This window comes from Leopardus geoffroyi, chromosome A1, assembly GCF_018350155.1.
Source record: "Leopardus geoffroyi isolate Oge1 chromosome A1, O.geoffroyi_Oge1_pat1.0, whole genome shotgun sequence".
Classification (NCBI taxonomy): Eukaryota; Metazoa; Chordata; class Mammalia; order Carnivora; family Felidae; genus Leopardus; species Leopardus geoffroyi.
Window position 1 is genome coordinate 11,534,499 of NC_059326.1, and position 21,826 is coordinate 11,556,324.

At 38.4% G+C, this 21,826-nt stretch overlaps 1 protein-coding gene across 6 annotated transcripts in view; it reads left to right on the top strand.

The window, feature by feature from the left end:
• BRCA2 (BRCA2 DNA repair associated) overlaps nucleotides 1-21,826 on the top strand; it is a 61,602-nt gene that overhangs the window by 24,598 nt on the left and 15,178 nt on the right. For 5 of the 6 annotated variants that reach the window (XM_045473337.1, XM_045473432.1, XM_045473420.1 and 2 more), the window contains exons 14-22: nucleotides 5,976-6,409; nucleotides 6,859-7,040; nucleotides 8,424-8,611; nucleotides 12,186-12,356; nucleotides 13,098-13,452; nucleotides 16,933-17,088; nucleotides 17,192-17,336; nucleotides 19,131-19,252; nucleotides 21,594-21,792. In XM_045473337.1, coding sequence (XP_045329293.1) covers nucleotides 5,976-6,409; nucleotides 6,859-7,040; nucleotides 8,424-8,611; nucleotides 12,186-12,356; nucleotides 13,098-13,452; nucleotides 16,933-17,088; nucleotides 17,192-17,336; nucleotides 19,131-19,252; nucleotides 21,594-21,792 — 1,952 coding nt within the window. Of the gene's footprint in view, nucleotides 1-5,975; nucleotides 6,410-6,858; nucleotides 7,041-8,423; nucleotides 8,612-12,185; nucleotides 12,357-13,097; nucleotides 13,453-16,932; nucleotides 17,089-17,191; nucleotides 17,337-19,130; nucleotides 19,253-21,593; nucleotides 21,793-21,826 lie in introns of those variants that run through there. The other variant, XR_006711354.1, reaches the window with a different exon arrangement.

Here is a 21,826-nt window from a genome sequence, read left to right on the forward strand (position 1 = left end):
GCCAGTTATCCCTTTTGTGCCAGAAGACCTGGAAGGTTATTGTCTGGAGAAGATGAATTGGAGGGATTCTGAACTGGGAGAGGAGAGACACAGTAGGCACAGTTGAAGGGAGGGTACTGAAAACAGAGATTAAGTAAAAAATCTGCTTCTCGAGTAGTGAGACTTGCCAGCCTCCTTCCCACATTTGGCTCCCAAATACTGGCAGCCAGGCCTCTAGGCAGAGGACTAGAAGACTTTTTTTCTGGGGAACATGACTAGGCCAATAGAAAAGACTAGAAATACTGACAAATGCAGGTACTCAAATGAAACTGCATAGCCAGAGCACCAGACAGTGATGCCAACGATTAACAGGCCCCTCCAGCACACACCTCACTGTTTGTTTGTTTGTTTGTTTGTTTGTTTTGAGAGAGAGCAGGGGAGGGGCAGAGAGGAAGAAGGAGAAAGAGTGAGAATCTGATCCCAGGCAGGTTCGGCACTGTCAGCACAGAGCCCAGTGTGGGGCTCAATCCCATGAACCTTGAGATCATGACCTGAGCCGAAATCTAGAGTCAGGTGGCACTTAATGAGCTGAACCAACCAGGTGCCCCATACCTCACTCTTAGATAAGATCAGAAAATAAAAGGTCACTAGCTATTGGCAGAAAGCCTCTGTGATGGTTTCCATAGCGCAAAAACAAAAAAAACAAAAAGAAACTTAGAGGAAAGAGACCATACATGGAGGTGAATAAAATTTCAAAAAAACTTACTAATATTCCCAGGTGGAGAACAATAGAAGTAATAGAAGATAAAAGTTATGAAAGCTCCAAGAATATAGAACAAAAAGAAAAAGATGAAAAAAGAAAAGATAATTGGAAAAGTCAGTCATATGGGCTAACATCTGAAAATTTGGAGTTTGGGAAAGAAGAAATAAAGGGGAAATGAAGAGAAGTTTTCAAAGAAATAAGATACTTTAGCAGTACTGAAGGATATGAGTTTCTTTGATTAAAAGAGCCCTCTGATCACACAAATAAAAACTGACTCACATTAAGGAACATCCTTTTGAAATTTTAGAATGCTACAGGGAAAGGGAAACCTTAAATTTTCCCGGGGGAGGGGGGAGGGCAGAAAAATCAGGTTTCAAACAAAGTTTCAAGAGTCCTAATGGTATAAATCCTCTCATCATTAACAATGGAAGCTAGAAGATTATGGATTCTATAATGTATACTACAGAGCAGTGCCTTGAAAATTCTGAGAGAAAATGATTTCCAGCCTAGAATCCTATCACTGACCAAAATATCAAATAAGTGTGAGGTAGACATTTTTCAGATGCAGAGTACCAAAAGGTTTATCCCCCATGCACTTTTCTCAGGAAGCTCACAGAAGTCACCCATAACCAAGAAGGAGGAAGATGTAAGATTTGAGAAACAAGAACTTAGCATAGGAAAGAGGCAGAGGGAATCACCCAGGTAGACAGTGCTTTGAGGGGAGATCCCAGAAAGATAGCTGTGTCACTAAGCCCAGACTGGCAGCTAGACCATTTGGGGACAGAAGAATAGAGCCCTCAGAGAGTTTGCCTACAAGATAAAATTGAAGCAGAACCTGAAGTCTTAATGCAGTGATAAACTTCTTGGTAAAGATGGCGGATTGAGCACACTCAAATAGTTCCATTGCCTTCCAAAATTTTAGCAAAACCACAGTGAGGGAACTTGCACACACCACAGATAAGGGAGGACAGGAGAGGAGACCTCAGTGGCTGTACTTCCAAGGATATGGAAGAAAACGGATTAAAAAGCTAACAGTGGGGAGAGAAAAAAACCAACCATTTTACACTGAAGAAGCCTCAAAAGCTGAGGAATTGGTGTATCTTCACAGTTGGGGGTGAAGAAGGAAGGAGCCAGAACAAGGGTGTAGGTTGAAAATACATTGCCTCCTCCATTCCAGGAATGGAGCTGGACAGCTACCTGTTGTCCACTCTAACAGAAGACTAGGGCTTAAGTCTCCAGAGAAGGTACACAATTAAATGTTGACAGTCAAATACGTAACTTGGGAAGACAGGGAGATGAGATAGAAAGGATATTTAGTAAAGCAGAAGTGGTGTTGACAGAGAGCTAAATCTTGGTCTTCCAAGTGGCTCTTCAAGAAGAAGCAGTCACAGAAATGTCACTTAGAGATAATGGATGTGAGTATCATAGAAGCATCTAAAATTGTAGAAAGCAGTTATAAAACCTTTCCCACCTGGTAAATTATTTAGCCCAAAGCTGTGGTTTAAATTGTTTTTAATATTACCTTTTCATAAATAACTATTTGTGGCATTGTTGAAAAAAATCATTGATCCTCATTTCTGGAGTATATTTTCCAGTAGGCTTCTAATATACGTGTTTTGAAAGTAGAAACCCATGTGATTTGTTTCCATTTCCAAAAGGAGGTTGTAATATTAAAAATAAATGCTTGTTTATCTTCATATTACCTTAATTTTCACACATGATAAAATAGTTCTGTGCATTTAGTAAGTATGCATAAGGATCTAATTTACCTAAGTATCTGATTTATATTGTGCAGATAGATATAAAGATAAGTCTACCTCAGATTGCTAGTCTTGGAGCCAGGTGTGAAAAGAATTACCGTGATAAAAGTACTAAAGTAGGTATAACTGAGTGACATGACAGCATAGAAAAATTGGCACCTAATTATGGGACAGAAGCTTAGCAAGAACAGTTCTCCAGACAGAATGAAAAGAATGCTTGGGTGAGGAGGGAGCTCCACACTCAGGTAAAAGAAAGAAGTGTGGCTTTCCTCATGGGATTTAGTGGGCTGGGGTGTGGTGGGGGCTGGGAAGAAACAAAAAAGAAATGGGGAGGTTGGGACCTATATATAGGAAGCCTCCTGTGTCATTTCTGACACGTCGAAACTGGGTAGGTGACCATTTGTGGAAGTTTCTAAGAAGAGGAGCAGGATAACCAAATTTCTGTTTTAGAAATAGACCAAAGTGAGACTGCTGCAAGGAGATTAGTAAGGAAAATTTAACACAAGTGCTAGAGCAGAGAGTATAAAGTGAGCGAAAGATTGAGATTCAAGAAGATTTGACCAGGGGCGCCTGGGTGGCTCAGTTGGTTGAGCCCCCAACTCTTGATTTCAGCTTAGGTCGTAGGATTAAGCCCCGCATCGGGCTCATGCTGAGCATGGAGCCTGCTTAAAATTTTCTCTCTCTCTCTGCCCCTTTCCCCCTGCTCAGAGACACACACTCTCTAAACAAACAAACAAACATAAAGAAAAAAAGATTTGGCCAGATAGTGGCTAACTGGGAGTGTCAGAGTATCTCCACTTATATTCAAGTAGACATCTTAGACATGACCTACAAAGCAAATGCCTCATTTTCACAGGACTCTTAATATTTAAAAACAAGGGAATACAAGATAAACGAAAATAAGTTTTGGAGTAGAAGTTTCATTTATTCTTCTGCACGGGATCTCTCAGTCATCTACTGAGGGAAATCAGTCCAGCAATTGCCCCTCTGCTGCATTGACACCTGTCTTCCTCTCCAGTGGCTTAGTCCCATCAGTGAGGTAGTTGCTGTAAGTCTCTGTCTTAACAAGAAACACCTTTCTTGATTCCTCTAATCCCACCAGTCTGTTTCTTTAACCCCTTAAAGCACAACTCATCAGAATGGTCTCCACTCATGTTCTCTACTTATCTCTCCCCCTCCTCTCCTGAACCTACCGTACTCTCTGATCACCGGGCACTACTCCTTATCAAGATTACTGGTTACCCAGCAGTTGTTGAATCTTGTCACCTCTCCGCCCTCCTGTTAACCTAGCATTTGCATAGTTAATCACTCTTCTTCACATTTTCTTCAACTCCTGGGACCACTCTCACTTCTCCTTCTCAGTGGCCATTCTTTCTCTTTTGTTCTTCCCTTAAATCACTAAGTGTTAAATTCCCTCATGGTTCACTTCCAGATGGCTTCTCTTCCTGACCTTCCTCCTTCATCACTGTCTCATCCACTGTCATGACTTTATATACCCTCTATTTACTGATGGCTCCAAAATTAATATCGTTAGCCCAGATTTCTTTCCTGAACAACATATGCATTCATCTAGTTACCTCCTTGACATTTTTATTTGGGTGACTAATAGATATCTCAAACGTAACAGCTTCAAAGCTTACCCTAATCTGCTTTCCTATAAAAGTCTAACAACTCTGCTTTCAAAATACACTCAACACCAGAGGATAGAGTGTGTCGTTTCTTTACTCAAAAACTAGCCCGTGACTTCCCATCCGAGTATAATTGGGAAGCCCTACGAGGGTGTACGGGTTCTCTGTGATCCAGCCTTCTTGCTTTATTTCCAATCCCACCTACTGAATGTCCCTGCTCACTCTGCTCCAGGTATACTTAGGCATAGCCCGGCATGTGATGTTCACTCTGCCTGCAGCCCTGCAGCACCTCTCCCAAATACCTGCATGGCTTTCTTTCTCTCCTCCTTCAGGGCTCTGTACAAATGTCACCTTATCAATAATGTCTTTCTTACCAGCCTTTTTAGAATATTATTTCTTTTGCTGGACACTCCCTGTCCCCCTTACTGTGCTTTTAATCTTCTCTATAGTATTTAATACCAGCTGACATATTTATTTGTATGTTTCCCTCCACTAGAATATAAACTCTATGATTTTGTTTTGTTCCCACTATATCCTCCAGCCAAAACAGTGCCTGGCACACATAGGAGGAACTCATTAAATATTTGATGGTTAGATGACTGAAGAACTAAATGAGTTCCAGGGTAACTTCAATCTCTAGGAGTTCAGGGTTGGGTAAAAGGAAGTATGCAGTTTTCAACAAGATAGCAAACATTGGGAAGAACATGTATGCTAGAGAAGGTGATAAATTTAGTCTTGGATGTGTTGAGTTTGAAATGAGTGTGGAACATCAAGGTAGAGATATGTCGTGCTTTATAAAGTTAAAGGTGCAGGAATAACACCTAGGGGGAAAGTCAAGCATGAAGATACAGATTAATATTTTTATTGTTAGATGATAATTTAAGCCAGGAAAATGATTCAATCACCCAGGGAAAATGTCTAGAGAAGAAATCCAACTTTAGAGATGGGAATTTTTTTAAGAGTCAGAAAGAGGAAAACAAAAAAGAGACAGTGGTGGTGTAGATATTAGAGGTGAGAATTTTAAGAAGGAAAAAAATCATCTGTCAAAGGTCAAGTAGAGTGAGTTTACTTGTGAAACTGTGTGTGTATGTATGTATGTACATATGTATTGTAGGCACTTGGAAGGTCATTAGCAACTTGGTTGAGGACAATTTCTGTAGAAGAGTGGGAGAAATGAGAGTTCAATGAGTAGAAGTTGAATAGATAAAGATAGCTAGTTTAGATTACCTGTTTAGGAAGGTTGGCCATTAAGGTCACAAGGAGTATTAGCTTGAAGGGGAGAGAAGTCTGAGAAAAAAGCATTTCAAGAATGCACAAGTCTTTCTGGCTAAATGAAAGGAGCACTTAAAAAAAAAAAAAAAAAAAAAAAAAACAACCCAATATACACAAGTGGTAGAAAGAGACAGGAAGGAAGTAGAATAATAATTGAAAGAGTGGAGCTCCTGAGGAGACTGAGTTATTAGATGGGGTCAAGAGTACAGGTGAAGGTGCTAGGCCTGACAGGAGGATGGACAGATATTTCTCTGGTAAAGGAGGTAATAAGGAGTACAGGGCTAGAATTGGAGGAGACAGAAAATCCATGTTTGACAGGCTTTTCTGTTATGTGAAGTAAGTGGTAAACTCAAAGGCTGGAAGTCAGTATGTGAAAAAATAGTTACAGACTTGAAAAGTGTGGTATTGTTTTGGATGGCAACCATGATGAAATGCAAAACAGTTGCCAGAATAAGATTGCCATATGGCAGTTGAGGTTTACAAAAAAATACGTATATATATGTATATATTCTAAAACCTTTCCATGTGTGTACATTTATTGGCAAATAATCAAATACTTTTTCCTCATTGTAGCACAACTAAGAAACGGCAAGAAATACAGAATCCAAATTTCACTGCGCCTGGTCAAAAATTTTTGTCTAAATCTCATTTTTATGAACACCTGGCTTTAGAAAAATCTTCAAGCAATGTATCCATTTCAGGGCAGCCATTTTGTACAGTTCCTGCCACAAGAAATGAAAAAAGGGGACATTTGATTACTCCAAGCAAACCAGTGAAAGTCTTTGTCCCACCTTTTAAAACTAAATCACATTTTCACCAAGATGAACAGCACATTAGCAAGAATACTCATGTGGAAGAAAACAAACAAAAACCAAACAACATAGATGAACATAGTTCTGGTGATAGTAAAAATAATATTAATAACAGTGAAATTCATCAGCTTAACAAAAATAACTCCAGTCAAGCAGCAACTATGGTATTCACGAAGTGCGAAAAAGAACCTTTAGGTATTGTATGAAAATTTTTGTTGACATATTTTTGCCTTCCAGTTAGATGTTTCTCATATTTTAATAATGCCTGGAGAATCTGACCCCTTTTCTGGTGATTATAATAATTTCAGGACCTTTTTAATGCTTTAGATTCTTCCTAAGTCCAAAGATTAGATTCTAAGTATTCTAATGCTTTCTTTCAAAGTAACTACTTGTGGACTTTCTTATTAAAAAAGCAATTAGACACATGATCTAAGACTGCTAATAGTGGAATACATGTATTTAACAGGCTTTAAGTTTCTTCCAAATTTGAAATAAAAATAATCTATTGTTTACAAGATGAAACTTTGCTTATCCCTGAAGATTTAAAATTAGAGGAAATTGATGCATACGACTTTGTAAAACAAAGGTTGTGCTTTTTAGATTTTATATTTAAGCTTATTTTTTGCTAATTTGTTCTTTAATAGATTTAATTGCAAGTCTTCAGAATGCCAGAGATATACAGGATATGCGAATTAAAGAGAAACAAAAGCAGCATATTTTTCCACAGCCAGGTAGTCTGTATCTTGCAAAAACATCCACTGTGCCTAGAATCTCTCTGAGAGTAGCCGTAGAAGGCCGAGTTCCCTCTGCGTGTTCTCATAAACAGGTATGCTTCTGTCTGCAATGCTGCTAACTTTTATAGTCAAGTATAATTTCATGTTATTAATTAGTATCTCCAAACCGTTTTGTTCAAAGAAGGAACAAATGAATGCGGGAATGGATAAATGAAATCATTTTGTTTCCTAATCTGCCTACAGTGGCAGCCTCCCTCTCTGCTGCCTTATCCCACTAAAGTGATCTGTGCTCCAAAATTGCTGTTTCTCTTCCCTCTTCAAATTTTTTTTTTTTTCTTAGAACTTTCAGTCCACCAACGAATATTTATTTTCTATTGAAGTCTAACTGACATATGATATCTTATTAGTTTCAGGTGTGCATCATAGTGATTGGATAGCTTTATACATTTTTTTTTTTAATTTTTTTTTTCAACGTTTATTTATTTTTGGGACAGAGAGAGACAGAGCATGAACGGGGGAGGGGCAGAGAGAGAGGGAGACACAGAATCGGAAACAGGCTCCAGGCTCTGAGCCATCAGCCCAGAGCCTGATGCGGGGCTCGAACTCACGGACCGCGAGATCGTGACCTGGCTGAAGTCGGACGCTTAACCGACTGCGCCACCCAGGTGCCCCGAGCTATTGGCATTTTTAAAAGAGGATTCTTATTAAGCCAGTGCTATCTACTTGCAATTTTAGGCAATGGAGAGGTGAATATAACATTGATAGTATTAAAAAGTAATATTTATCGAGTAGTTTTTATGCGCTAGCCACTCTCCTAAGCACTGGGCCTGCGTTGGTTACATCTCCCTTAATCTTCCCAAGTGTCTAAAGGAGAGCTACTGTTATTTTTGTCCATCATTTGCAGAGGAGAGGCTGACGCACAGGGCTCAGCAGGTGCCCCCAGAGTCACTTACCTAGGAAGCTCTCTTCTACCAGCTACAGTTCAAAGCAAGGAGTGGGACTCCAGAGTCAAGTCTGTGCAAAGGAAGAGATACTTTGGGCTGAGACATGCTGGGTGAATGGAGGCCAGGCCTGGATACAAATCTGACCTCCTGAGGTCAGATGCCCAAAAATACTTAAACTTTTCACTGTCTTTTTCCTTCTGAATTTTTTGACTTAAGAGGTTTTATAAAATATTAAGTTACTTTTTTATATCCAGAATGACCTCCTGTGGCAGCTGTAGCAGGAGGCATATACACAAGGGGAATGAAAAAGGTACGGGAGACTCTTGAATATAGGAGTCGTTTATATTACATTAAAATGTTTAGCTCTTAGTAAATAAGTTCAGTATTTTGATGGTGAATATTGTAATATTTAAATGAAAAACTTTGGTAAATTCGATTTTAGTTTCCTATAATTGTTTTTATTCTATGAAACTTGTTTTTTTTTTTGTTTTTCATTCATTATCAAATGTTTCTATCATTTATCTTGTGCAGTTATACATGTATGGCGTTTCCAAACATTGTGTAAAAATCAACAGCAAAAATGCAGAGTCTTTTCAGTTTCACACTCAGGATTATTTTGGGAAGGAAGTCCAGTGGGCTAAAGAGGGAATACAGTTGGCTGACGGTGGATGGCTCATACCCTCCAATGATGGAAAAGCTGGAAAAGAAGAATTTTATAGGTACTCTATGCAAAAAGAGATTGTGTTAACTTTTCTGTATTCCACCATACCTCTTTTTTTCCCTTACCTCTCTGAAACTTAACAAGTTGGCTAGAAGTCAAATTTGTATTCAGTGAATTATTTTAAGTACATTGTGGTTCAACTGACATTCTGTTGTAATATTTTGAAAAGTGAATTATGGTTTGTCCTTAGGATTTAATGAATTGGTTTTTCTTAAATTGGGACATTTTTCATATGCATTTATAAAATAAAGACTGATAAGAAAAGTTAAGTTTGAATGAGCCTTACCATAGACAGACACACACACACACGCACGCACACACGCACACACATCATATTCTCTTTCATTGTGTATTTTAACAAATACAAAATATAAATACTAGAAGTTAAGCAGAGATGCTCAAGTATCAGTAATACCAAGTAACTGATAAATTTTACTGCCCTAAAACATCAATAATTTAAATACTTTTTTTAATGTTTATTTTGTTTTGGGAGAGAAGGAGTGTGAGTTGGGGATGGGGGTGGGCAGAGAGAGAGGGAGACATGGAATTCAAAGCAGGCTCCAGGCTCTATGCTGTCAGCACAAAGCCTGACACGGGGCTCGAACCCACGAACTGTGAGATCACGACCTGAGCCGAAGTTGGATGTTTAACTGACTAAGCCACCCAGGCGCCCCAACATCAGCAATTTAAAAACTATGTAACCTCTTACGTTTCTAATGTTTATACAAAGATGATTTACAATTTTTGCTATCAAGGATGCCTTACCATGCCAATGGCAAGAGATGAGAATCCTTTCTCTAATACTCTTATTTTTTTTTTTAATCTCTGTATATCTTTCCGAAATATATAGTTTGCGTAAAGTGGTAAAACATTTTTTCCTTAAACTTTTGTTATGTTTTTGGAGTATATTAAGACAGGAATTTTATTTACATCTTGCTCTTATCTCCCATAGATATCTGTTATCGATTCTAGTTGGAAAAGTATAATAAATAGTTATATTATTTTCTTGTATTAAGGAAGCTACATAGTATGGTGGTTAAGAGTAATTACCCTGTAATCAGAAGAACATGGTTCATAACATTGACTGTTGGAGCTCAAGTTGTCTTTTTTGGTCATCCAACAAATATTTATCGAGGACCTACTATGTACCAGATAACTCTTCTGGGTATTCAGAATAATAAAAGAAAACAAAATCTCTGCCCTAATAAGTTCTACGTTATAGTAGAGGGATCTGGAGTGGGGAGAGAAAATTTTAAAAAGAAACAAGTAAATTGTGTAGTATATTAGGAGGTGATGAATACTATGAAGATAAAGCTGGAAAGGGTATAGGGAGAATCAGGTGAAGAAAGGTGTAATTTTAGAATAGGCTAAGAGGCGCATGGGTGGCTCAGTCAGTTGAGTGTCTGACCTTTGATTTTGGCTCAGGTCATGATCCCAGAGTCATGGGATTGAGCCCCATGTCAGGCTCTGCACTGCGCGTGGAGATTATTTAAGATTCATTTTCTCTCTCTCCCTCTCCCTCCCTATGCCTCCCCATTCATGCACTCTTTCACTCTCTAAGAATAAAATAAAATGAAACAGAAACTTTTTTTTAATAAAAATAAAATAGGCTAGGGGCGCCTGGGTGGCGCAGTCGGTTAAGCGCCGACTTCAGCCAGGTCACGATCTCGCGGTCCGTGAGTTCGAGCCCCGCGTCGGGCTCTGGGCTGATGGCTCAGAGCCTGGATCCTGTTTCTGATTCTGTGTCTCCCTCTCTCTCTGCCCCTCCCCCGTTCATGCTCTGTCTCTCTCTGTCCCAAAAATAAATATAAATGTTGAAAAAAATAATAATAATAATAATAAAATAGGCTAAGTAGTTAAGAGGCTTCACTGAGTCTCAGACATTTAATCAGTGTCCTGAAGGAGGTCAAGGGAATGAGCATAAGACCATGTGAGGAAAGCATCGTTGGCTGTAAGCAAGATCTGCTTATTTGAGGAACAGGAGGAAAGTGAGTGTAGCTGGAATAGAATGGGCAGGAGAGGAGTAGTAACAGATGAAATAGAGAGATGGGGCCTTATAAACCTTGGTAAAAATCTTGGCTTTAACTCTGAGTAACCTTTTTTGCCCTGAGTAAATAATAAGAATGTTTAAAGCAGAGGGGTGACATGATCTGCTTTAATTTTGAAAGGATGACTCTGGCTGTTTGTGGGGATTAGATTAATTAGATTAGGGAAGGACAATGCTGGAAACAGACCACTTAGGAAACTATTGAGGTGATCCAGGTGAGACGTGGCTACTTGGGCGAAGGAGGTAGCAGTGGAGTTGGTGGAAAGCAGCTGGATTCTGGGTATGTTTTGAAGGTGGCACCATCAGGATTTGCTCACGGATTGGTTGAGGAAAGTGAGAGAAACAAAGGAAAAATAGCTCCAAAGATTTTAGCACCGGAAGCTGGAAGGGTGCAGTTATCATGTCCTGAGAATTGAGAAGAGCAAAGATGGAAAAGAAATGGGGTATCCAGTTGGGACATTTGAAGCTTGGGATATTAGTAGACATCCAAGTGGAGATGTTGAGTAGGTAGTTGGATATGAAAGTCTGGAGTTTATAGGCGAAGTATGAGCAAAATACATCAATTTCATAGTTGTCAGCATATAGATGGAACTTCAGAGCCATAAAAGAAAGACCGAGAAAGAGCAACCCGAAAGTTAGAAATAAATGCCAAAGACTGTGGTGTGTTGCAAGCCAAGTGAGGACAGAGCTTCAGGGAATCAAGAATGACCAGGTGTCAGTTACTGCTAAGTAAAGGAAGATGAGGACTGAGAATTGACCGTGGATTTATCTATGTAGAGGTCACTATTAGTCTTAATGAAAATAATTGAGTAAATTGAAAGAGGCAGTATCTGGAGAAGGAAGGAGGAGCAAAGAGTGTTAGTTTTGTTGTGTTTAAGGTAGAAAAAAACTGTTTTTTTTTTAAACTGATAGAAATTGTTCAGTAGAAAAGAAAGAAATCTCCCTATCAGGGGAAGAGAGGAGGCATTTTCTGGATCAGTGTCCTTGACTAGGCAAGAAAAGGTGGGAGCTAGTATACAAATGGCAGGAGATGGTGAAGTGTAAGGTTCCAGATGCTGGTGTGGGAGTGGAAGCTTCTGGAAGTTTTCTTTATTACTTGTTTCCCTAGTACTCAAAGTGGGAATGAGAAAGGAAGAAGGGTTAGAGAGTTGAGCAGAGAGAGGAAGATCTTTAAAAAGCACCTGGGCTAGAGAAGGATATTCTTAGATGATTTCTAAAAACAATCTCTTTGAAGAAAAATGATCTAAAATAGAATTATTTTAAATTATGGGTCTCATTTCCAGTTGAAATTATTGTATTGACTAATATGCAAAGTGAATTTTATTAGTATATTTTGATACATGTTAAATCACTGTCTACACTGTATTACTTACTATACACTAACTCAAAAACTTTTATTGAATGATTTTGTACATTAGCGTTAGTATTTGTGCAAAGAATAGTCATGGTTATTGAATTCAGTATCATCTTATGTGGTTTTTTGTTTTTTGGTTTTTTTTATATTGTTCTACCTTTATTTGTTCAGGGCTCTGTGTGACACCCCAGGTGTTGATCCAAACCTCATTTCTAGAATTTGGGTCTATAATCACTACAGATGGATTATATGGAAACTGGCAGCTATGGAATTTGCCTTTCCTAAGGAATTTGCTAATAGATGCCTAAGCCCAGAAAGGGTGTTGCTTCAACTAAAATACAGGCAAGTATAATGCATTATGTTACACAATCACATACTGTGATCAGGTTCAGACTTCTGTGCAGTCCGTGACTTCTAGGTCATAGAGGTACATGATCGCTTGTCAGTGACAGTTGCCATCCCACACTGCTGTTCTCACTTGTACACGGTAGTTCTCTTGTCACGCTCCAGTCCCCTTAGGAGAAATCACACATTCATGCATCTCCCTTCCCTCTTCCCCCACCCCTCCCCCTTAAACTCTTGGCATATGAAAAGAATATGAATTACTAATTTGATCCTTTATTTGGGGATTGCTAATATAGCATTTTTGCATTTGGGGCATTTTAATATTTAATTCATATTTTAACAGTATAAAACTTACTGTATTGCTGGCTGTCAAATTTTAAATTCTGTCTCAATAGTTCTTCAGTTAAGATACTTAATTTTTATTCTCCATTATTCGGTGACTTTTTTTTTTTTTTTTTTTTTCCCAACGTTTATTTATTTTTGGGACAGAGAGAGACAGAGCATGAACAGGGGAGGGGCAGAGAGAGAGGGAGACACAGAATCGGAAACAGGCTCCAGGCTCTGAGCCATCAGCCCAGAGCCCGACGCGGGGCTCGAACTCACGGACCGCGAGATCGTGACCTGGCTGAAGTCGGACACTTAACCGACTGCGCCACCCAGGCGCCCCACGGTGACTTTTTAAAAATAAAAATCTAGACTCAAAATTCCTAAAATATTCATTTTTACTTTTATTTTTAGATACGATATGGAAATTGATAGAAGCAAAAGATCAGCTATAAAAAAGATCATGGAAAGGGATGATACCGCTGCAAAAACACTTGTTCTCTGCATTTCTGAAACAATTTCATCAAGCACAGATCTATCTGAAACCTCCAGCAGTAAAACTAGTGGTGTGGGTACCAAAAATGTGGGCATTGTTGAGCTTACAGATGGATGGTATGCCATTAAGGCCCAGCTAGATCCTCCCCTCTTAGCTCTCGTGAAGAAGGGTAGACTGACCGTGGGTCATAAGATCATTATTCATGGAGCAGAACTGGCGGGCTCCCCCGATGCCTGCACACCACTCGAAGCCCCAGAATCTCTTATGTTAAAGGTAAATTAAATTAATGCACACTCTTGGTAAAAATCAGTAACTGATTCAGTTACATTCTAGGGAGGTTTTTACATTCTAAATTTTAAAATTATGCCTGTGAAAGATGCTCCATTTCTTGAAAACGTACTGGTAATCTTAATATAAGTGGCAAATTTCTGAGACTGTTAAATTTTTTTGTGCTGTTTTTGGGAAATCCAGAGATATTTATCAAGCTAAAATAATGCAGGAGCAAATATGTACCTATGTACAAATATGTACCATAGGTACAAATATGTACCAGATTTGATTTTGTGCTATGGGTACCTATAGCCCTTGGTGCCATCTTGTTCTCATAGTACCGTTCTGCTTCCACCCTGATTACTCCATTAGACCTATATTCCAGTGTGATTAGAGAATTTGGTTTCAGTGATTCTTAAATATATAATAATAAAATGTACGCTTCTGGAGCACCGGGTTGGCTCAGTCAGTTAAGCATCTGACTCTTGGTTTCTGCTCAAGTCACGATCTCACAGTTTGTGGCTTTGAGACCCACATTGGGCTCTGTGCTCACAACTTGGAGCCTGTTTGGGATTCTGTCTCTCCCTCTCTCTCTCTCTGCCCCTCCCCTGCACACACTCACTCTCACTCTCTCTCAAAATAAGTAAACTTAAAAAAAAAAAAAAACATAAACCATATCTTTCATCTCCATGTAAACTTTAGCCTACACAATAGGACTTTGTCATATTGAATAGTCTACAATACTGATATGAGAAATTACTAATATTGCACAGATTCACTTATGAGATAATCTTATAAATAGTTTACTTCTGTTGTATTCTGGAAGTCATTTTATAAGTGACTTAAACAGTTTTAAGGTAAAGAGATACTTTGTCATTGTGTTGCTTTTAGAAATCAAGCTGAAACAGGCTTCTGTTGTTTAGGATATCAAAGTTGCAGTGGCTTTCAGTGTTTTGTTTATATCAAATCAGTACATGTGCATAATTTCAAAACTCATATAACATAAGGCTTATGACCACCCACCCCCACCCCCCCCAAAGCAGTCATTGATGCCATCCTGCCTAACCTCCATTCAGTGCTCCCCAGAGGCAACGACTTTGAATCCCTTTGGCACTTTCTTTTCTTTGTATTGTGATGTCGTCTTTTCTCCTTCTGTTTAGACATTAACTATTAGCTTCCTGCTCTGAGGTTGAGGAGTGAAGTCTCTATTCACTGTTTATAATGACTGAAAAATATTTTTGCAGCTCAGCATGTAATATACTAACTACATTTTCTATACAACTTACTGCTTTCCTGGAGTTAACTGTCTTGCTGTTGTGTGTGCATGTGTGTATTTTTAATTTTGTGTCCTTATCACCAACTCATGCCCATACAAGAGACATAATTAAAAACCATATCAGTCTGTTACAATACCTTTATCAATTCCATTTCTTTTTCTTGGAGACCTCTGGGACCTCTCTACACTCTTTCATTCTGAAGTGGTTATCTTCTATGTATGCTGACCTGTTACCATCCTGGAAATTATTTTTACCTCTTTCTGTGCTGGAAGCCCTGTTTTCTGGATTTCACATCTATATGGATTTATTCTCTAGCTCTGAGGGCACATAACCAACCCCCACAGACTTCTTCACAGAGGGAGCATGTAGCTTCTTCTTTGATCTTCTTGTAAGATGACTGAATATAGAATTTGAATTGGAAATAGCTTCTTCAGAATTTTGAAGACATTTTCTCTATTATCTTCTTGCTTCTGGTGTAGTTTCTGCTCAGTTCTGTGCTATTCTTACTCTCAGTCCTTCACTGTCTTATCTGTTTCTAAGATCTGTTTGAAGATCATTTGTCTGCAGTATCTGGAAATTTCACAGTAAGGTACTTTGGTATTGGCCTGTCTTTTAAAATCATCATTTGGGTACAATCATTGAGTTCTAGGACATTTTCTTGAAGTAGTTCTTTGATAATTTCTTCCTCCTCCATTTTTTCCTTACCAATTTTCCTGAACTAATATTTGAGCAGTAGGCCTCTCGGATTGGTCTTCTGATTTTTCTCATCTTTTCTCCTATATTCTATTTTATTGTCTTTGTTCCTCCTACTTTCTAGTTCTAATTTTCTAATCCCTAAAGTGAATTTGTGCCTATTGGCATAATTTTCCGTTTTCAAGAGCCCTTCATTATTCCCTGAATGTTTCTTTTTTTATTACATCCCATTCTTGTTTCATAGATCCAACATCTTCTCATGTTTCTCAAGCTATTAATATTGTGTTTTATCTTAGTTTTTTCTGCTCACTGCATTTTTTCCCCTATAATGTCTCTTTTTTGTTTGTTTGGGTCTCATGTTGGAGAATTCCTTCAACTGGTAATTGTCAGCTGTTCTTTCCTCTTCAAGAGTGGGGCACTAATGAGCTGATCAGAACCTCTGTGTGAGGTGGGCTTTGTCAACTTGTAGCGTGATAAGACAGGGCTTGTGTTTTCATTAGGAGACCCTCAAATATCAGTCACTGGTCTGAGAGCTGAACAGAATAAGAAAACCAATAGACTCATTTTCAGCATAAGGATTTTCATTGCATTTTTTGTTTTCAGTATAGAATCTCACCCTCACCCCAGCTGTCTCTGCCTTGTGTTCCAGAGCCCAGGATATGTATAATTCAGCTTGTCGAGAAAGTAAATTGTCCTGGGTTCTTCTTGGTGTGAGAGAAGGACAGTCACCGGGCTTCTCGGGTTAGGAAATGAAATCTGAGGTCTTAACTATATACAAAATCTCAACCATTCTTTCTGTTTTCGGCTGCACCTCACGCTCCTTCCTCCAGAGGTACCTGTTGCCTCCAAATTCTAAGTGATTTCCCTAAATTATCTTCTTCCATATTGGCTCCATACAAGTTTGCCAGCTGAGTAATGTTGGGCAGGTTATACTTCAGTTTTGTCATCTGTAAAATGGGAATAAGAATGAAGCAGGAGTATGGAATGGGAGTAAGGATTGTTGTAAGGATTAACTGTAAATAGACATAAGGTACTTAACACTATCCAGGCACCATGATAAGTGTTTTATGAATGTTTGCTATTTTTATTAACATTTCTCGGGCTGCTTCGTTACTTACCACCAGGCAGGTGTCCAGTAGGCTTTTAGCTTCCAAAATTTTGCCAGTGTCTCATCCATTGTCCTCCTGTCTCCAGTTCTCTTTATCCTTGTAGGATTTTTGAGGGAACCTAGGTAAATAGTACATTTTAATCCATCATGTTTAATTTGGAGTCTCTTTTATTAATTTTCTAATACTAATATTTACATTAAGACTATAACAGCATAAACAATTTTTTGAGAGACTATATTTTGAAAGTGTTTTCACTTTTGTATAATTTTTGTACTGTCTTTTCTTCATGGGACTTTTAAAAGTGAATATGTTTGAATGAATGGAAGAATTAATGAAAATGTTATAAAATCTGAAATAGAGTTGGATATAAACTTAGAAGTTGATTTGTCCATTAATTTTTCCAGATATCTGCGAATAGTACTCGGCCTGCTTGCTGGTATGCCAAACTTGGATTCTTTCCTGATCCTAGACCTTTCCCTCTCCCCTTGTCATCACTTTTTAGTGATGGAGGAAACGTTGGTTGTGTTGATGTAGTTATTCAAAGAACATACCCCATACAGGTATGGTACATTTTTGACGTTCACTATGTATTTCTTTTTGGGGGGACAATTAATTTGAATGATCCGTTCCTACCATGTACTTTTGTTTCACACATCATTACAGTGGATGGAGAAGACTCCATCTGGATTATGCATATTTCGCAATGAAAGAGAGGAAGAAAGGGAGGCGACAAAATATGCAGAGGCCCAACAAAAGAAACTAGAAGTCTTATTCAATAAAATTCAAGCAGAATTTGAAAAGCATGACGGTAAGATGGGTTGTATACTATAAGTTGTTTTAAATAGGACAAGTTTTGTTTTCTTTTAATTAGACGTTTTAGAGACTTCTCTGATTTAACTTTTGTAATTGGGTGAATTGTCTTTGAGTAATAGACTTCTTTTTCCTATTCTAGATCTGACTTTTTAAGTTTTTTAAAAAAATACTACATAGGGGCACCTGGTGGTTCAGTCAGTTAAGCGTCCAACTCTTGCTTTTGGCTCAGGTCATGATCTCACAGTTTGTGGCTTCAAGCCCCGTGAGGGGCTCTACGCTGACACCATGGACCTTGCTTGGGATTCTCTCTCTCCCTCTCTGTCTGCCCCTCCCCTGCATGCTTGTGTGTGTGTACACTCTCTCAAATAATAAATAAATAAACTTAAAAAATAAAAATAAAAGTATTATCTAGATATACAGATAAACATTGAACTGACCCCAAATTATCACCTCATTATTCAACACACTGAGCTTTTAGATACTTGTAATTGTCTTAGGCAATAAAACATATAACCACAGCGCTTTTCAGAAGTCTTGTTTTTGTTACAAAAAAAAATTTTAACGTTTATTTGTTTTTGAGAAGCAGAGAGAGATAGAGCATGAGCAGGGGAGGGATAGAGAGAGGGAGACACAGAATCTGAAGCAGACTCCAGGCTCTGAGCTGTCAGCACAGAGCCTGACACAGAGCTTGAACCCACAAACCATGAGATCATGACCTGAGCCAAAGTCAGAAGCTTAACTGACTGGGCCACCCAGGCGCCCCTCACTTTTCAGTAGTCTTAAGTAAACGTCCTCTTAAGCTTCAGTACCAAAATATTTATAGTGCCCCTTTTTTGGCCCTAGAGAAACAATAGCAACAAGGGAAGAAACTGCCAAATTCTTTTACCTCAGACAAATACTGTATGGTACCGCTTATATGTGGAATATAACAAAGTCAGACTTACAAAACTATAGTAAAATGGTGGTTACCAGGGAATGAGGGGGTAGGAGGGTAAAATTGATGGTGTTTAAGGATAAAACTTAACAATGAGCAGTAAATAAGCTGTGGTGATCCAATGCACAGTATAATGAATATAGACAATATTGTACTACTGTGCTGTGGTAAATATCAATACAATGGCAATCATATTAACTATATAATTCCATCAAAACAACACATAAGCCTTAAATTTACACATTGTTATATGTCATATATATTGAATACACAAGAAAGATAAACACTCAAATAACAATTATTTTCCCTAAGCTATTCATCATTTTCTTTCTTCATTGTCCTTATCTACTTTATATAACTTTTGCATTTTTGTTGTTGTGGTTGTTGGTTGTCATGTTATTACATCTGGAGCTAGATCTTGTTTCCCTGGCATCAATTTTAATATATCATAGTATTTTTTACATAAAGGACATGATAATTTGTTTTTTTATCTATTTTTATGGCTGAAAATTTTATGTTCTGCATTTTTTCATGATTTTCAACTTCATTTTCTATATAAATCTGTGGAAAAATTGAACTGTTCATTTTTGATTCACCAGCTCATGCTGTTTTCATGATTAAATGAGTCATGAAATCATTTACTTAATTTACAAATTTGACTCTAAACTCTCTGTGTGACAATTTTTTAAACCAGGCGTGAGTACACTAGTTTCACATTTTCCTAGAAAACTTGTGGCAGATAAATTGTGTTTTGCTTTTTAGCCTCCCTTCTTTGGGTACTTTTTGCTTATTTCTCCAATTTTCAGTGTTCTTAAAAATTTGTGGGTCAGCTAATTAGTGATGCTTTATTCCTAGAAAATATAACGAAACAATGTGTACCATTACGTGCATTAACAAGACAGCAAGTCTGTGCTCTGCAAGATGGTGCAGAGCTTTATGAAGCAGTGAAGAACGCACCAGACCCGGCTTCCCTTGAGGTGAGAGAGTAAGCGGGCGCACAGCGAGTCTTACTTAACCTTAATCCTTTAAGGTGGGAAGCTGCTGTCGGTCTTCTGGCCATTACAGGAGGTGCTGTATTGAATTGGTGTTTCTCAGAGATGATGTGTGCATCTCTGGAGTGCTCAGTGATGTGCCAAACCAGTGCATTTCAGTTCTATACCAAATGGAGGACAGAGGGATTAAATAATTTTTTTTAACGTCTATTTATTTTTGAGAGTGGCGGAGGAGGGATAGAGAGAGGGAGACACGGGATGTGAAGCAGGCTCCAGGCTCTGAGCTATCAGCACAGAGCCCGACGTGGGGGCTCCAACTCACGAACTGTGAGGTCATGACCTGAGCTGAAGTCGAACGCTTCACCAACTGAGCCACCCAAGCACCCTTTAAATAATTTTATGTATTAAATAAACGTGGCTTCAAATACAGGCAAAACTTGTTTACTTTTCAGATAAAACAAGTATCTTCAAAGCAGTGTCTCAGTTGCCATGTTCTCACCTGCTTCTCAGATCCTACCTAGAGTTTATTTGATAATCCTCTAAGAATATTTTGGTGGAAAAGTGTCAGAAGCACTAAATTGTGTTAGATTCATGGCTATGCCATTTATTAGACAACTGGGCATAAAATAGCTATAAAATGGGCATAAAATAAGTTGGGGATCAAATTAGATAATAAATGCAAAAATGTACTGTTATAAAGTTCCATTATCAGTGTTAGTTACTATTATCAGAACATCATTTATTAAGGTAAGCTGCCTCCTAAGTTTTTAGACACCTGGGTATCTAGTTAATGCAAATTCTGGGATTAGTTGGCTAGATAGGAGGGGAAGTTTTAAGAAAACTGTTGTTTATTGATTAATCTCGTTTATTTGATGGCAATAAATCTGGTTGATAGCCTTAACTTTCTTAACTAGTAGGACTACGAAATAAACAGCACTCCGTTAGGAGAGAAGTGCTCTTCTGAATAGAATTCCTTCATATTACCAAATGTTACAACTGAGATTCACCCTGTGAGGAGTGTCAAGGGAAAAACCTGTGAGTGGCTTGATCACTAGATCCTAAGAGTATATGATTCTGGAGCTTTCACTTAGATAAAGTTGTTAATGCAATTCTTGGAGGGAAAGATAGCCATCCATTTCTAAGAGACCTCGTCAAAAGGGTTTGTTTTCAGTGACAGTGTTGAGTGTTGGAAGACTTTGGAATCACAGTTTGGTTTTTTTAATCGTGTTTAAACACTCTTCATATTTAGAAAGACCTTTTCAGGGCACGGAGATTCCGTAGTTTCCCTTCCCACTGTGGATATTAACACGTGTGAGGCAGCAGCTATCTAGTGTGCTCTTTGTTGGGATTCTATTTCCTGTTTCATTTGATTTTATTTTTTGTTCATTCATTTTTGTTATACTGAGTAAGCATCCGAAGAGATACAGACAGCAATGTGCTAAAATGACTGGGAAAGAAGTGTGGAGGCAGAGAGAAGTGCTTGTAGCACATGTCTGTTTTCAGTCATATCTGCTATTCCAGAGAGTTAATAAAATTGTACTGCGGCGGGGTAAGAATGGGAGCTCTTGAACTGCCTCTCCCTGTATGCCCTGCAAGTGATTCATTCTCTCTGCATCAGTTTCATCATCCATAACATGCAAACAATACAGTGCCTACCTCCACAGGGTTACTGTAAGGATTAAATGAATTAATACATTTATCACACACAGATCCATTCCTCAAATATAGGGAGCATTCAGATGTCAGCCATTTGTAATGTTGATGACAGTTATGATTATTATGGTACATTTATGAGTAGGGGGTTATTTTGGCCCTGGGGAAATTTGTCACAAAGATAGGTGAACAGTCTAAGGCACCTGCAAATATTTGTTATGTGATAAGCTAAGTACATTAATCTCAATTTTTATATTGTCGTATTATTAAAGTGAACTCAGTTCTGTCGTATTTTATCCCCATTTAAAGAGATTCATGGGTCGCCTGGTGGCTCAGTCAGTTAAGCATCCAACTTCAGCTCAGGTCATGATCTCACATGGTCCGTGAGTTCGAATCCTGCATCGGGCTCTGTGCTGACAGCTCAGAGCCTAGGGCCTGCTTCGAACTCTGTGTGTGTGTGTGTGTGTGTGTGTGTGTGTGTGTGTGTGTGTGTGTGTGTGTCTGTCTCTCTCTCTTTGTGCCTCTCCCCCACTCACGCTCTGCCTCTCTCCCTCTCAAAAATAAATAAACATTACAAAATAAATAAAGAGGTTCATTTACAGTGGGTGAGGTTTTTTGTTTTGTTTGCCTTTTATTCTAATAAAATTTGCCTTAATAAATTAAATGATCATAGGCTTATTTCAGTGAAGAGCAGATAAGAGCTTTGAATAATCACAGACAGATGTTGAATGATAAGAAGCAAGCACAGATCCAGCTGGAATTCAGGAAGGCTATGGAATCTGCTGAGCAAGGAGAACAGATGTTACCAAGGGATGTTACAACTGTGTGGAAGATGCGTATCATAAGCTATGGGAAAAAAGAAAAAGATTCAGGTCAGTATGTCAATTTTTTTAAGTTCAGGTACTA